At 40.6% G+C, this 17,167-nt stretch overlaps 1 protein-coding gene across 1 annotated transcript in view; it reads left to right on the plus strand.

The window, feature by feature from the left end:
- Positions 1-17,167, plus strand: part of map1ab (microtubule-associated protein 1Ab) — a 96,412-nt gene that overhangs the window by 11,171 nt on the left and 68,074 nt on the right. The window contains exon 2 of the mRNA XM_004564543.5: positions 598-699. Coding sequence (XP_004564600.3) covers positions 598-699 — 102 coding nt within the window. The remainder of the gene's footprint in view (positions 1-597; positions 700-17,167) is intronic.

The raw sequence follows: 17,167 nt of genomic DNA on the forward strand, positions 1-17,167 counted from the left end.
AAACCAAAATCAAGGCTAGACCCATCAATATTGAGCAACTAGCTTCCACATCTACCTTTACCACACAGAACTGACCACTAGCCATGTGACATTAACTCGTCTGCCATTTTGGACATGTGACACAATGGCATTTTATTCACTTTTAGGGTAAAGTGAATAAGACCCTGTTCACACTCTCATAAAAATGTATTACATCTAATATAGTGGACAAGTTTCAAGCAATGTGTGCATGATGTCATGTCAGAAACCTTTAGCTGACTAAAAGTCATCACAGGCTGTAATACTGCTGTGGATATAATGTGCTTTCACTGGTTTTTAAGGTTAGTATTTCTGAAATGAGAAAAGCACGTGATGCTTTGAGTTTCTGGACATTTTGAACATATGAAGTGGTTTCAGGTCATTGACCTTCCCCAAAACCCAAACAGAATTCAGAAAGCGAGTTGAGGAAAGTCAAGACACGACAGCAGCATCTGATAAAAGGTTACCTCAAGTACACAGATAAAAGAAAGGCTCAGAAAAGTTTGCTTAGTTTCACCAATGCCTGTGCTTCACTGCATCACGTTGTCCTTGAACAATCTTTGTCTTTCTTCCTGGCAGGAATTCGATCCTGGGACGTCGACCTCAAGTGCTGCGACCTTGATCAGCAGCTGCAGCTGTTTATAACTCGCCACTCTGCCCACTTCTCCTCCGAGGTCAGAGGTCAGTGTGATGTGGCTCTTTATGAGCCTGGAGATGACTTGACAGAAACCAGCAACGTATTCTGAATAACATTCTAAACAATGAAGCTTTTTTTATTATCTTGTATATTTTTGTATTATCGTGACGATGTAGCTCCAGTCTTTAAAGTCAACATTTAGCAAGAATTGAACTGAATGCAAGTAGATATAAAATACAGAATAAATCATTAGTGTTTTATCGACCTGTGTGATATTTTGTAGATGTGCTCAGTTTAATCAAGTGAAGATCTTTTTTGGTTTCTGTGTGTTTCTGGATGGATTTTAGGCTAGCAGTGACTGACAAAGTGGGACCTTCTTTGTTTATTTGTTCACCACTGAGCATTCTGTGTGTAGTAGAGCAGGGCGATAAGACCAAAAATATTTATCACGATATAGATTTGAAAATTTGCGATAACGATATAACTGACAATATAATTGACACTAGACAAAATACTTTACAACTCCACAATTTTATTAGTGCAAAAAACCCATCAATGCATTTTCACTTAAACAAGCAGCTGTTTTTTGCATTAAAGTTATATAAAAATGTAACAGTGCAAATGCAAATTCCTTGCTGACAGTTTAACCAAAAGGCATTTCCAGTGGAAATTTCCCGACATATCCTCAGCATAACCATGTATAATATCCACAAAACTTAAAAAGAGGTTATAAACACACAATACGGTAATATTATGTTGAAGCACCGTACGTATCACTCCGCGAGGCTCCTGCCTAATATAGCCATAATGCTCCGACAATCCATCAAGCGGTGCGGGTTTGTAGCTTAGCAAAGTCGTACTAAAACATTTGACGGATTTTCGAGCGCCGTGTACGACATAAAATCGTTTTGAGGTCAGTGAACACAACCAGAATTCATACATAAGGCACACAGGATTCTGTCGATTTTCAGAAAAATCAAAGGATTGATTTTAAGTGTGCCGTATTTTCCAAAAAACACGGTAATAACGACGGTCCACTAGCATGCTCTACCAAAAATTGTGCTTTGTTGTCTATCTGACGGACAAAACCAGTTCTACACCACTGAAGTTGCAGCATTTTTACAAACCAATTCTGGTTCATCCGTTTCATTCAACGACCCGCTTTCGCCCTTCGCCGCCGTGCCTTTTTCATGTGCGTATGTAAACAAAGGCACTGCGCATGCGCGTTTTACCCATATCCTATCGCGATATTTCATTTTCTTGCCGTTGCCCAACATTATACCGGTATTACCGTGAACGGTATGATATGGCCCAGCCCTAGTGTGTAGTTTTCAGTTTATGGATTTTTTTCTTTATCCGGTCAATAGATGCTATCATTCAAAGCTGCCAAACGCACCTAGATCATTAAAGGGGGTCTGTTATACTAACAACAACTCCATATTTTTATTCTTGGACTTTGCTAGAGTAACCTTGGACGATTCACATTTCAAAATAATGTTATTTATCTCACGCTGGGCCTGTCCGTCATCTTTGAAATTAGCTGTTTTAGCTCCATGCCCCCAGCAGACATGGAAAGCTTCATCCCAATCATCATAATCACAATGGGAAGACCTCATTATTTGTCAGTAAGTGGACAATAATTAAGTGTCCACTTACTGACAGTATACACTGAGAGTATACAGTGAGTGCAGTAAAAAAAAGTAATTGCTACCCCTTATTAAATCTTTTTTTTAAATGCACTGAATTTCACACCCAGCGCTTATTATTGCCAGACCTGTTAAATCAAGAAATCACTTAAACAGAACCTGTGTGACAAAGTGAAGTAGGCTAAAAGATCTCAGAAAGCAACACATTGTGTCACGAACAGATGAGAAACAAGTCATTAGCATCTATCAGTCCTGAAAGGATTACAAGGCCATCTCTAAGGCTTTGGGACTCCTGTGAACCACAATGACAGCCATTATCCAAAGGCAACTTGGAACAGTGGTGAAACTTCCCAGGAGTGGGCTACGAAAACTATTTCAAGAGCGCACAGTCGGCTCATTAAGGAGCTCACTGGAATTGCTCAGGTGGTAGAGCAAGTCATCTACTAATCGGAAGGTTGGTGGTTTGATCTGACGAGACAAAAGTTGAACAGTTTGGATGGTTTGAGTCGCGTTATATCTGGTGTAAAACTAACACAGCATTTCATGAAAAGAGACCAACAGGTAGTGTGATGATGTGGGGCTGCTTTGCTGCTTCAGGACCTGGACCACTTGCCATAATTGATGGAAACATAAATTCTGCTCTTTACCAGAAAATCATGAAGTACAATCTACAACTCTCAGTTAATGCCCTGAAACTGAAGCACACTTGGGTTCTGCAGCAGGGCGATGATCTTAAACACACCAGCAAGTCTGCCTCCGAATCGCTAAAACCCCCCAAAAGGTTTTGGAGTTGCCTAGTTAAAGTCTGGACTTAAATCAGATTGAGATGGCATAGTTTTACCCTTAATGAATAAAGTCATCATTTCAAAATTGCATTTTATATTTTCTCAGGTTATCCTTGTCTAAAATTAAAAATAATGTGAAGCAATATAAGAATATGGTTCACAGCCCTCTGTGTAGCAAAAAAGGAAAAGAATAACAGGACCACTTTAATATTGCTTCAGATTTGTTGATAAAAAAATAAATTTAGGTTAAGGCTTATTTGAGGTTTAGTGACACTTACTTGAATTGGATGACTTTATTTGCCTGCCTAACCTATTTACTTAAGTATTTTTAATTACATTGATTATATTAATGCTGCTATCCCTGTATATATTGTACATACTATTGTTTGAGTACTTACGATTGTTTTTGTTTTTTTTTGTACTTTTTATATTTTACATTTATATTTATTATTGAAACTTGCACCAAGGGAGTGGCACTCCAATTTCGTTGTACTCTGTACAATGACAATAAAGGCTATTCTATTCTAAAAAAATGATATGTTGAGATCTTTTGGTAAAAATTTACATCATTTCAGAGTTTTTACCTTACTGCTAACCATGATTAGTTCATTATTAGGATTTTAAATGATAACAAAGCACATCAAACTACTACTACTGTCACAGAAATCAATTTTTATTGTAATTATTTGAGCTATTGATCGTGTAGGCATTTAATTTATCTGCATTGCATCAAAGCTGTGCGGTGACTATAATCACCACAGCGACTCTGCAGAGAGCTGTGGACCTGTGGTGTTAGATGTATGTGTGCATGTGTTAGAGTGAGAGAGAGTGCTTGCTCACCCATCTATATAATGCAGCACTTTAGGCTCAGAGCCCAGGCTGAGCATGCAGTGGATGCTGAACTGGGAATTATTTCAATCATCTTCCAGGTAAGAGCCTGAAGGGATCAAACATATACAAATATGCAGAAGAAAGACCAGCAAAACTGCACAGGTGGCAAATGCTAAGCAGGAGCTGCAGTCAGCAGAAAGTGACACAGCGTTTTTCAAGACAACTGCTAAACAAAGAGAACACATTCAAAGGAAACACTGGAATTCCTGTAAAACAGTAAACATTACTGTCTTTCATACCATCTGTTATGCAGTCTGTCTTAAAGGGTTACTCTTCTAAGGAACGACTCCTCCACTCATTTGAATAGGTGTGATTCACCTTATTTTTGTGCTTAAAGCTGCTGTCAAAGGAGCTTGCAAAGAAAAGCGTCTGGACTTCTTTAAGTTACTTGAAGACGTTTCACCTCTCATCCGAGAAGCTTCTTCAGTTCTAAGGTCAAATGGTGGAGAGTCCCAGATATAAACCTAGTGGGAGAAACCCCCCACAGAGGGACAAAAGGACTCTCCACCATTTGACCTTAGAACTGAAGAAGCTTCTCGGATGAGAGGTGAAACGTCTTCAAGTAACTTAAAGAAGTCCAGACGCTTTTCTTTGCAAGCTCCTTTGACTACGATGACCTGGATGACTGAGAACCTTCACAGACTTAAAGCTGCTGTTTGTTAATACCACTGCTGCACGTGTAACAGTGTTTCAGCTTTGAACGCTGGATGACAAGTACATATGAAGCTTAAGTTCCTGTTTCTTTTGGATATATATATATTTTTTTTTTTCTTTTTTTGTGTCCCGTTTGGATCTTTAGCCATCAGAATTGTTGTCTTAAGGCCAAGAAAGATGCCAAGCGGATTTATTTTACCAAGTGGATCATCATGGCCTTGCCATATTGGTCCATTTGATTGACCTTTATTATAATTATGAATTTATTTTATTTTCAGTTGCTACAAACGGGACAGACATGACTGGGGGATAGGACAGGGAGAAAGAATGAAAGAAAGAGAGGGAGAGAAAGAAAACCAAAGGGGAGAAGAGACGGTGAGAAGGGGGGGAAGAAAGAAAAAACCCCCAAAAAAAACAAAACACCTGGGTCACCTGTATGGAGAAAAAAAAAACAGAAGAGAAAGCAAACAACAAAGAGCAACATAATAAAAAAAACGGCACCATCACAATAAACTAGCTAGCAGTAGATACTAAATAATAAACGATATTGTGCAGCACGCAAGATAGACAGCGCACAGTGTGCTTTGAGGCAGCAGCCAAGAAAGCTGTAGTCCGCGTCTGTGAATACCCGTGTGTACACCTGTGTGCATACCTGTGTGGATCAGCATGCTTGCATTCCAAAGGTTTCTCCATGTAACGATCTGCTAGGGAGTGTGGGGAGCCACAGCCCCGTCCTCCAGGGCATGAAGCAGGTATGGAGGAGTGTTACGTTCCCCTGAGGGGTCTAGGCAGGGAGGGGGAAGTAACAAAAGTGATCGGGTCAGAAAAAGGAGTCAGGGAGGCAAAACAGTTAAATAAAACAGTTTTATTGAAGTAATTCAACTAAAAGAGACGGACAAGCCGTTATCACCATAAAAGAAACAAACAAAACTCAGGCGTCGGTCAGTAAGGCAAAAAGTCAAAAGGAAAGCGCAGCTCACTAGCTGGAAACCACAATACACAGCTCACTAGCTGGAAACCACCGCAAACACTCAGCTCACTAGCTGTACCCACACAAAATGGCACTCTGGCCCAGAGCTCACCTTGCTCTGGGCTTAAATACCCTTAATTGCTGATGGGAATCAGCTGTACCGGTGGGAAAGGTGGCATCTCAGGCAGGAGGTAGTGGGACATGCCCACACAGGCACCCTCAGGAGAGAGAGGCCCTGCTAGGGCTGTAACACCCCCTCCCATAAATGCAAACCCATGGTTTGTCAAATCACAATAACCAAAAGTGAGTCCATAGCCGTGTCAGGACGAAATGCAGGCTTTCCACCTACCAAACCGCGTAGCAACGGTTAGGCATTGCCCGCGGAAGCTGCCAACCCCATCTCAATGGGTTCAAAATACTTACTGAGGGTGGCCGCAGACCCTCAAAACAATGTCTCATGTGATAGCCAGGGCTTTTTTGAGCCATCACATGTGGAGAACACAGCAGGTAGTCAGAAGACCTTACTGCAACAGGTTTCAGACGATTGCTCAGGTCACGGGTACAGGCATGTTTGTCAGTCAGGGGTGCAGGTCTGAGTGGTGGTGTTATACACGATCTGTCCACCTGCAGGTCATTTTGAGGAACTGGGACATTGTCAACCAGCAGCAGCTCAGGGTTAGTTGACCTCTCACACTGACTACATGACACTATTGAGCAATTATGCTCCAAGTGTAGCCTTTTACTAGGCCTGGCAACCTGGTCGGTTTGAGAACCACGACTAGCCTGCTTTGAGAAAAGCAGGCACTTTTTGCTTTGAGTCGGCTTTCCGTTTGAGTTTCAATTTCGAACAGTCAGCAATGAGGTGTCCAGGGTTGTGGCAGAAGAAACAAAGCTTTGTTTTGGGTCTCGAAACCACAACTTTTTCAGCCTTGTTAGCTGGCTCCCTCCTAGCTCTCCAAGATGTATTACCGTGAGAAGGGATGTCACATTCCACCGCTTTTGTTTTATGAGTTAGGGTAAACCCATCCGCCAGTATGGCAGCCTGCTGTAGAGTGGAAACCCTTTGCTCACTTAAATAACAAGAAATAGACTCAGGAACCGAGTTTTTAAAATCCTCCACCAGCATAAGCTCACGTATGGACCCCACATCGTTAACCTGGCTTGCAGAACACCACCTATCAAAGAGCTTTGCCTTCTCCCTGGCAAAGTCACGGTAGGACTGGCCCTGTGCCAACTCCAAACCTCTAAAGTGCTGCCTATAGGCTTAGGGATGAGTTCATGGGCTTGGAGGACAGCACTTTTAAGCTTTTCATAAACTAAGCAGTCCTCCATCGACAAAGCAGAACAAACCTCCTGAGCCTTACCTGCCAATTTACATAGCAACATCACGCACCACATGTCTTGAGGCCATTGCAGTGCAGTCGCTATGCGTTCAAATGCAATAAAGAAGCTATGAACACTGGACTCACAGAAAACTGGAACCAGGTGGATGTTATTGCTCATAAACGAGCCTCTGGACACCTGTTCACCAACAGATGTAGGCCCAGTGCTCGTCAGCTCCAGCTGATTCAACTGGAACGCCATTCCAGCCTGAAAAAAAAAACCCACCACACCCCCACACACACACACACACACACACACACACACACACACACACACACACACACACACACACACACACACCAAACTTTACCTACCTATCTTCTGGAGCGTGCTGGGCTCGAGGCAACTTTAAAGGCAGAACTTCAGCGACCGGAGCCCTGAATTGCCTACCCCCGACAGAGAATTAATCCCCACCCAGGATTACTCCAAAAACAATAAAGGCAAAATAACAAAAGAGTGCCCGAAGGAGGAACTTAAGCTCAGCTAGACACTCACCTACCTTAACTGGGAAGTTATGAATCTCTAAAAGGTGCCAAAGCGAGATAATAAAAAAAACCCAAATCCAACACAGAACTCCATTTTCAATTATAGCCAATTAGCACCAGCTGAAAACACTGAGACGATTAGAAGCTGCAGAGGGACGTAACAAGGAGATCAAAACTCCAGACATCCAAAGGCCCCCAGAACACAAGAGACCAAGGAAGACCAACAGAGGGGCAGCCGCGCCACTGTCCCAGTAAGAGCTGAGGAGAGTCCCAGATGAGGGCTCACTCAGCAGCCGCGGAGCAGAAGCCAGGGGGAGTTGCAGTGACGCGCCCGTGAGCTCCGCCGGCAGCCAGCTGTGCCTGAGTGACCGAGCCCCAGGCCGAGAGGCCGGGGGCACCCCACCTCCGAAGTGGCCCGAGCGAGCCCCAGCACTTTTTTGGATATATTTATGTCAGTGTTACTTTGACACTGAATGCATCTTGAATGCAGTCATATTGTATTGAAAGAAGCAGTATTGATTTATGACTCTAACTGTCATTGATTTGAGAGACATTGTCCCCGTGGATGCATTGCTGAATCCTTTTGTGTGCACACTGGATGTTTGTAAGTTGTGTTTTCTTTGGAGATTGTCAGAATTTATCCACAAACCTTGCACCTGAACTATCTTATCACTGCATACCCTCAATATCCTCTTATTGTGCTCTGAGTCTTAGTGATGTGTCAGTTATGTTAAAACAGCTGTTGCTATGCTACACTTGTTCACACTTGTTAATCTTTAAATTCAATGTTTTCAGTTCAATTGGTACAGGTATATAAAGTTAAGCACCTAGCTATGCAGTCTGCTTTTCCAAACACTGTGAAGCAATGGGTCGTTCTGAAGAGCTCTATTAATTTGAGCGTGGTGCTGTAATAGGATGCTGCCATTGCAACAAATCAGTGGAAGTGAAAGAGTTTAGAAACCACAACTAACTAATCAGCAGAAGTTGTGCTCAAATACATCAAAAAACATAATCACCAGTATTTTTAGTCATTAAGTGTAATCTCGATTATTTAATAAGGCTGTTCATTGACTTAACAAAATGCTTTTATTTAAACTTTAGGTTTTTACAAGTGATTTTAATATTTTTCAAATGAAAAACATACAGCATGGATGGCATTTTCACCATTTGAGCCCACCTGTGAAGCAAAGTGGATAAAATGAACCAACTAATGATTTTTTTTCTCACACTCAGTATTTTTACATTTAAAAAAATAAAAGTATGACTTTGTTCAGAGTCTGATGTGGCTTAAATGTTAGCATAAAACTGAAAGAAATGTGAAGGAAGGCATTCTTTCTACCTGCTCCGGCGCTCTTTCTAACGGTGATACCCTCAGCACGCCTGAGTTTGTAGCTTTATTTCAAAACTTCAGTCACTTCAATTCTTCAATTTTATTATGAAGACAAAAAAAAGAAACTAATACTTCTCTAAAACTAATAAAGGATGACTTATTATTAGGGATTAGACTCAGAACAAACAAAAGACCCCAATCCCCCCGAATCCTAACTTGCAACATATAAAGTATTATATACTGCTAATATATTATATAGAAAAAAATGTTTTTTTATGGACCAGAAAAAAACCCCAAAAAACCAAGCAGGCCTCTAGTTCTCTGAGAGGAGAGATGAAGCATAGGTACAGTCGGAGGTTTGATCCTTGTTTTATTTATTGGTTGTTTAATTTATTGACCACCTCTCCTTCACTGAGAGGTCTTAGTCATAAACTACGCTACTTTTTTCCCTCTCGTGTTGGACTGAGAACAGTTTGGTAGTGATATAAATGTACTATACACAAAGTGGTATTACTCAAGAACGAGTGTGGGTTTGGTGGTTACCAGGAGAACAGTACTTGTCTCATTGCATTGTACCAAGTGTAAAGTTTGGTGGAGGCGGGGTTATGGAGTGGGATTGTTTTTCAGGAGTTGGGCTCGATCCCTTAGTACCAGTGAAAGGAAAGGCAAGACATTTTGGACAATATCATGCTCCTAAATTTTTGGGAACCGCTTAGGGATGGCCCCTTCTTGTTTAAACATGACACCAGTTCACAGAGATTAAAGATAAAGATTTGAATGAGTGAGTTTGGTGTAGAAGAACGTGACTGGCCTGCACAGAGTCCTGACCTCAACCTGACAAAACACCTTTGGGATGAATTAGAATGGAGACTATGAGCCAGGCCTTACAAATGTGCTTTTAGAAGAATGATCAAAAATTCCCATAAACACTCCTAAACGTATGGAAAGCCTTCCCAGAAGAGCTAAAGCTGTTCTAGCTGCAAAGGTTCATATTAAACCCTAATTTAATTAAGAACGGGATGGCACTCAAGTTCATATATGTGTCAAGGTAGTTGAACAAATACTTTTGGCAATATGGTGTTTTTCTCAGACTTTCCTACCAGACGAATTGCTACCTGGTTTCCTTTAAAAAGAATCCATGTAATAATGTATGTAATATGGTATCTCTTCAGTGGAAAAAGCATCTAGCTGTTAAATATACATACTGTACCTTTAAGCTTCAGATTGTGTTTTCTCCCGTCTCCTAAATCTCAGGACTCTGCAGAGACTGTTTATAGGAACGGCATTGTTAAGGGAACCGAGGAAAGGCTCCTTATTTCTTTTTCTTTTCACAGATCATAACACACATCTAGCAAAGCCATCTCCTGTGTAAACCATGTGCTCAAAGTGAGCACTGATCACTAACACGGTGCATGAAAGAATGTAAACACACTGAGTGTATGGCTGTTTTTTTTTTCTTGTTTGGAAAAGAGATGAGGTGAAGGAGAAGTGTGGAACTCCCTGTTGTTGATGAATTCATGTGTTTGTGATATCAACAGATACAACTCAATGCTTAACCATGTGTAGAGGGAGTGTATTTTTAATTCTGACTACAGGATCCTTGTGAGACTGTCTGTAGTATTTAGGGGCTACGTTTATAAAAAGAACCATTTATTCATTCTTACATGCTGTACATTGTGCTGAAAAGCAATGGCGTGCTTTCAAACAACTGATAAGGGAGATCACTGAAAGTCCCTCATCCCTTTTGAAAACTGTGGCCACCGAGACCAGAGGGCCGAGGATGGAAACTGGGAGTATTGACTGCTCCTGATTATCCCACCATCCTTTCCTCAGTGCAGGACAACAAGCTAAATCAATAGCACTTTGATGCAGAGCAATCCAATGGCTGCACTGCAGAAATAGATGTGGAGATCACATTTCGTTGAGTTGATGGAAAATTTCCCTTGTTGGAAATCGGCAGTAGTGCTACCCTGTGGGCTGCTCTTGGAAATGAGCTGATACGGCGAGGGAGGGCCAATCGCTTCTCTGATCAGATGTAGGAAGGTCAACAGGGTGCATCGATTATATTCTGCTTTGTCAAGATGTCATCTTGCAGTCCTTTTAAGTTAAAGTATTAGACTGCTGTTTGCAGGTGTGCCAGGGACAAACAAATTATAGTTCAGTTTGGTTTTGTAGTTTTTGTTTTGATTTGTATTCATTTTTATATGTTTTTGTTTACAGTTCAATTTCAGTTCATCACTTTTCCAGTAGTTTCAACAGAGATGTCCAGACCAGGTCATCTCCTCCAGCTCTGCCTCTGGCCATTTTTTTAGGCCTGCCACTTCTCCTTTTGTCCTCCACTTGTCCAGTTTTTGGACAAATAAAGTAGGAAAGCTATGGTTACAATACTTGATACAAACTTTTCTTTACGTTTTTGTCCTTGACAAGTTAAACCACAATAAATAGCAATAGCATACACAGGCATTGTGTTGTCTGTGTTGTGGTTGTCTTTCCCCCGGAGAGTTTCCTGTGGTTTGAAATCTCAGGTGATCTTGTCCAGGCAACTGACCACTTACTAGATTGCATCATGTCATCTCAACAAGAACAAATTAAGTTGTTGAATTTCATGCAGATCCTACATGATTTAATTATGTTCACTATAGAAACATGAAATTGTTAAACATGAAAAATTACCACCCAATTTAATTTTTTCTGGTTACGTTTAGAAGTAACGCTGGCTCATCCCTTGAGAAAGGTGCCAATTTATACTTGAATGATTCATTGGTCAGTGTTAATGCCCAAAGAAAAAACTCTGAAAGACCTTCAGAAAGCCTGGAGAAGTGTTGATCAAGACCACTCAAGATAAGTCGAGATAACTCAAAATATAATGGAATGTATGATTCAAGACTTTTGAAATACTATGTGTTTATACACCACTCTGTATTTAATCATTAGTTATTATCAATCTCTGGCTGTCTTCCACAGTGTGTCTTTCGTCCTGTTTTGCTCCTCCCTGAGCCTGGTTCTGCTGGAGGTTTCTTCCTGTTAAAAAGCAGTTTTTCTTTCCTACTGTCACCAAGTGTTTGCTGATGGGGAATCGTCTTTTGAGGTTTTCTGTATTACTGCATTGTTGTTACCTTACAATATTAAGGGCCTTGGGGGGACTGTTGTGATTTGGCATTATATAAATATAATTGAAATGAACTTAATTGAAATAGCGTAAAGTTGATTTATTTTTAAGGAAATATTTAAAGCAAAGGAAGTATTAAGAGAACATTTAAAAAGTCAGCAGCCCAATGTGAGCCTGTTTCTGAAACTTACAGCTCTACTACCATTTTTCCTTTCCAGATAAGCCTTTGTGCTGCCAGCCCCATTGAAATGCACAATGTTTTTTGGTGGATTTCTTCTTTGTATCCAAACTCTCTGGTGGTAAAACACCGTGAGGGGACATTTATCTTATAACGCTCTAGCAGCTGGTCTCTTCTCAGTAATGAAAGCACGGTTTTCTCCAGGGGGCTGTTGTCAGCTAGTTGGGACAACAGTATATGGAGGTGTCACTTATATTTTCAGACGTAGATTAGCTGCCCTCAAAACCAGTTCTGAGCTTCATGGTAACTGCAGAGAAAACGGAAACATTGCAGGATTATTCAGATCCTGCTAACTATCAAGGTTGTGCTACCACAACCAAGGTTGGTTGCACTGTCAACAATTAGATATGAAGCCTCCTTGTTGCATTAGTAACCATATCCAAGTGTGAACTAACAAAAGCATTGGAAGCTTTGCTTGTTAGTGTGTCATTAAATGGGAAGAGTACAGCACTTCTAATCACCGTTATTATTTAGAATCACACAGCATGCTGTTCAAAACTAGCTGGAATTATGTCTTCACACTTCACAGTACTCTGTTTTCTGTAATAAACATCTATGAAGCTCTGTGCATTCTTGTGAAATGAGGAGGGTGGCTTCCTTTTATCTTGATCTTAAGGTCACATCACAATACGGATGCAAAGGGATTCACCCACGAGATTTACCCATTCCCACTGATAACATGACACAGTTACTGTATCCAGAGTACAGCTGCTGTTTGTCTATAGATATGTTTCAGGTCTGTTTTTATCTCCTGAAAGCAGAGGCCAACTATACTGCTAAATAAGTGGAACACCCACTGCAGTGCTTTTGTATTTGAAGTTCAGAAACATCTTTGAAGGGCCATACTGGGAAGTTTTATGTTACTGTAATACAGTTGAGGTTAAATATGGAAGATAGAAAATTGATCTAACATATAAAATGTTACATCAGGTTTTCCATGGTGATCGCTTTTCATTTAATGGGTGCATTCAGTAGGAGCATGATGACACTGCTGTTCAATACAGAGCCTTACAGTTAAGGGAACACAATCACCTTTCCAGTTAAAAAGATGCTCGAGTGTGCTTTACAACATCTGCCTGTCACGATGAAAAAGCAGAACGACGTGTCAGAAACTGAGGGCAATGTATTTGATGATAGGTGTTTGAGGGTTCACTTTATAAGCTGACGTTTATAAAACACAGGCTGTACTCAAGATATCCACTCTGCAGCCTATTAATATTACACAGTGGCCCCCCAGTGTTGAAACGGAGTACTGCAGGGATGACTTGATATTTCTGCACAGAGACGCTGCCTACTTCTCTGGTCCTACTCTTTAAACAATGACAAATCAAAAAGCCCTTAAGTGATGCACTTTCTGTGAAGCAGTAGCTTGTATGCATACACACAAACACACACAGACACACAACGAAGGGTCTGCCACACAGATACCCAGGTGAGGAGCGGGTGAGAGAGCCTGAGGATCCTGTGTGAGCGATTTAAACTGATTAACCCTCCTATTTAGAATTAACAAGTATCTCTGCGTGTGTCCCTAATTTCTTTGATTAGTTTACTTGTGCGTGTCATTTGTAGTGTTTGAGTTTCGAGTATCAGAGCTCTTACTTTGATTTATTATTTGAACTGCTCTGTCTGTCTGATCTTTTTAATGTTTGGGCCTGATTATGAAATAAGTGTTTTCTTCATTGTGCAACAGGAATCATTGTAAAGCTGCTAGGCTAAATGAAGTGAAGCAAAGGCGAGATATATGACTCTAGTAATGATTAGTATGTCTATTTATTATTTAATTTCAGTCTTATTTCATATGCCCGCAGTCAAACTGTGGAAAAGAACAGTGTGTCTAGATCACAAATCAGAACATTTTGAAACAGGTTTTTATTATTTAGCTGGCAGCATGTACGTCTCCCAGGGTCTAAATAGAGGCACATTTGTTTCAATAGCACATCAAAACTCTTAGGAGACACCTTTAGAAGGTAGCTTAAAATGAGAGCAGCTTTAACGGCATGTATTGCTGCTCTTAGTCCATCAACGCAGGAACATATCTGAAACACAGTGAACAAGGTAGTGAGAATTTGTGCGTTGGGTTAGCGGGAAACGTGTTTGAACGTCCCAAAGGTCCAGAGATGCTTTGAAGTGAGATGTGAAGCATCACGTTCCTCGTTTCTTCCTGACTCTCTCTCCTTTGCTCAATCTTGCTGAGGGAGGTGTGGGCGGAGAAAAAGGAGAAAAGTGAAAGAATCGGTGGGAATAAACTCAATGCAGTCGTTACGCCTGGATCCTCCCTCCCACACACGTTCATACACGCAGAGGCAGGGTGAGCTCAGTAAGATGGCTTACCCAGGCAGGGGGGCTCATGATAGACTACATAGTTGATCCGATCCTTAATAAGAGGCTTCCAAAATTATCTGCAGGATAGACGTCATTTTACAACTACTGCAGTTAATTCATGAAGGTAGTCATATTACTGGACTTAGACTGCATCTAAATGTGACCTCTTAGCATGAAAAATGCATAAATACATACATGAATTCAACATGATTATGATGAATACAGTAAAAAAAATATCAAACATAATCATTTGAGAATTCAATTCCTCCAACATGTTTCCCTCAGCCCGACCTGTGTGTGACCTGTGTATGTATGCACACACACACACACACACACGGCGGAGCGTCATCTCTGTGGCGCCTGACGTAGATGTGGTCGAGGTGAGAGTTAGCTGCGGGTGATTAAAGATTCATATTTGATGGTGGAGCCAATTAGCTCTGGCGCCCAGGGAAATGTGCCTTTCATGACTGTTGCTGTAGCAACCTCACCATCAGGGCCCGAGTGGAATAACGCTCTAATGACCCTGAAGGTGTCAAAGATGAAATGTTAAAGAGGTTTGCATGACCTTCATCGATTAACTGTGGCTAAAGTCAAACTGGTTGAGGATGGGCAGAGCACGTGCTGAAGGTCACAAGAAGGAGGCACCGTGCGTGACCTTGCTCCATAAGAGGATGCACTTTAGCTGGTATTGGTTTGAGAAATATGATATAATCTGCAGCTCAAAGAGCTCCAAAATGTGTAATCACTAATGTGTAATCAGGTACAACGTGATATTAATGAGTGCGAAAATTTTAAAGCCTCGCTGTGAATGATAGGCATATTTTTGAGTTTAATGTCTACTTGTGAAAATCTGGAAAACATTGGACTGTATGTTCCTTTAAATTAAGATGTGAACAATGAGCTCCAGTCAAACAGGCTAAGCCGCATTCAAAAGCTATAGTATATGTAAAATGCTGGCATTCCAATGCTTGTTTAGTCTTCTAATGTTTTATAGTTACCAATAAACACAAAGAGCAACTGAGGCTGCTGGTGGTGTCAAGAGGACTGGTCACAAACCAAGTGGATGCAATTCTGTTTTAACCTGATAGAGATGCCAAATTAAAATTTAAGGGTTAAGTTAAAAATTAATCTAGAGTGGATGTTATTGCCGTAAAATCTTAAAAAATGATTACAGTCATATTTCATGTAAGTGAAAATTTAACTTGGTATTTATTAAAGATGGCAGTTCAGGGAATTACCAAAGTCAATAGAATTATCCTGGGGCAATCATGAATTCATATATAAAAAAAGTGCATGGTGTTTTTGTGCTTATGATCATCTACAACATATTGTTCTACATATTCTTGCATATTATGTAAAAATCTTCATTGTGAAGACGAGAAAAAAACGGTTGCTTATAGTAACTGGATGAGCTTCATTGTCATCATCATCTGATGAACTGGATGCCTTTGTAGAGGGAAAAAATCTCAGAGAAGAAGAGCATAATTTTTGAGAGCATTGTGTTAGAAATTATTCAGAATTATTCACGTCATCAGTCTGACTCATCTGAGCAAGTAGTTGGATTCAACCAATTTACAGCATTCTTACTGACAAACCCTTTACCTTTGGCCACACTCACACTAAATCTTCTTCTTCTTCTTTTTCATCTTTTCAATCCTGGTCACTTCCATTGCAAATGTAACATCTTCAGCTCTGCCGTCTCCGGCTCCACCTCCTCTCATTTTGGTAGCACCTCCTCCTCCAAACCCATACATCATAGCAGGTCTCGTCCATCTTGTAAATTGTCGCTTTCACTTTGCTGCTATGCTTCTGTCAAAAATCACCCCTGACACCCACTCCACCCTGCCTGCACTCTCTTCTTCACCTCTCTGTTGCTTTGGATGGTTGACCCCAGTTATTTAAACTCGTGTACCTTCAACATCTCTCCTCCTTGAACACTTCACTGTAAAGCGACACTGTTGAGATGGTTTCGACATGCAGAGGAGGGATAGTGGACATATTGTGCAAAACTGGAAAAACTGAGACATATTGTTGCACATGCACCAGTAGCATTTGATACCGTTGACTGTTATATTTATAAAAGTGATTAGAGCATGCTGTAGGTATTAAATGTAATGCGCTGAAGTGGTTTGAATGATATCTATCTAATAGACTCCAATTTGTTGATGTAAATGGAGAGTCCTCTTTACGCACTGTGGGTTGGATTCTGTGTCGGGCTGTTTCTGGTCTGCAGTAGGCTATGCAGCAAAAAATTGTCCCTGTCATGTGGCAGTTACGTATGTCATTTATTCCTAATGATGCTATATTTAATCAAAGATATTAAAGTTTTTTTGCCTTCTGAATCTCTGATTATTTCATTCAAAACAATCTTCTTACTTTGGTTAATGCTAACCTTTTGCTATTGCTCAGTCTGCTCTGAAGTATTAGCTTGAGCTGTGAGCTTTTAATCATCATTTTTTAAGCTAATGTGAAAGTTCATCATGTGGTCAGCCTTTCATTAGTCTTATTAGTCTTACTGCTTTAAATTTTTGGAAGCATTATCTCACGTCCCATTGTGACATTCTCCAAATTCAAATTCAAATCTAAATGGCTCTAAAAAATGCTTATCTGAATGCAAAAGCAACCCTCTTATGAGCTCTCGCTTCCTTTTTTATCAAATTTTGTCCTTTTAGATTTAAATTGATAGTTTTACACCTAAA

Source organism: Maylandia zebra, linkage group LG7 (assembly GCF_041146795.1).
Source record: "Maylandia zebra isolate NMK-2024a linkage group LG7, Mzebra_GT3a, whole genome shotgun sequence".
Lineage (NCBI taxonomy): Eukaryota > Metazoa > Chordata > Actinopteri > Cichliformes > Cichlidae > Maylandia > Maylandia zebra.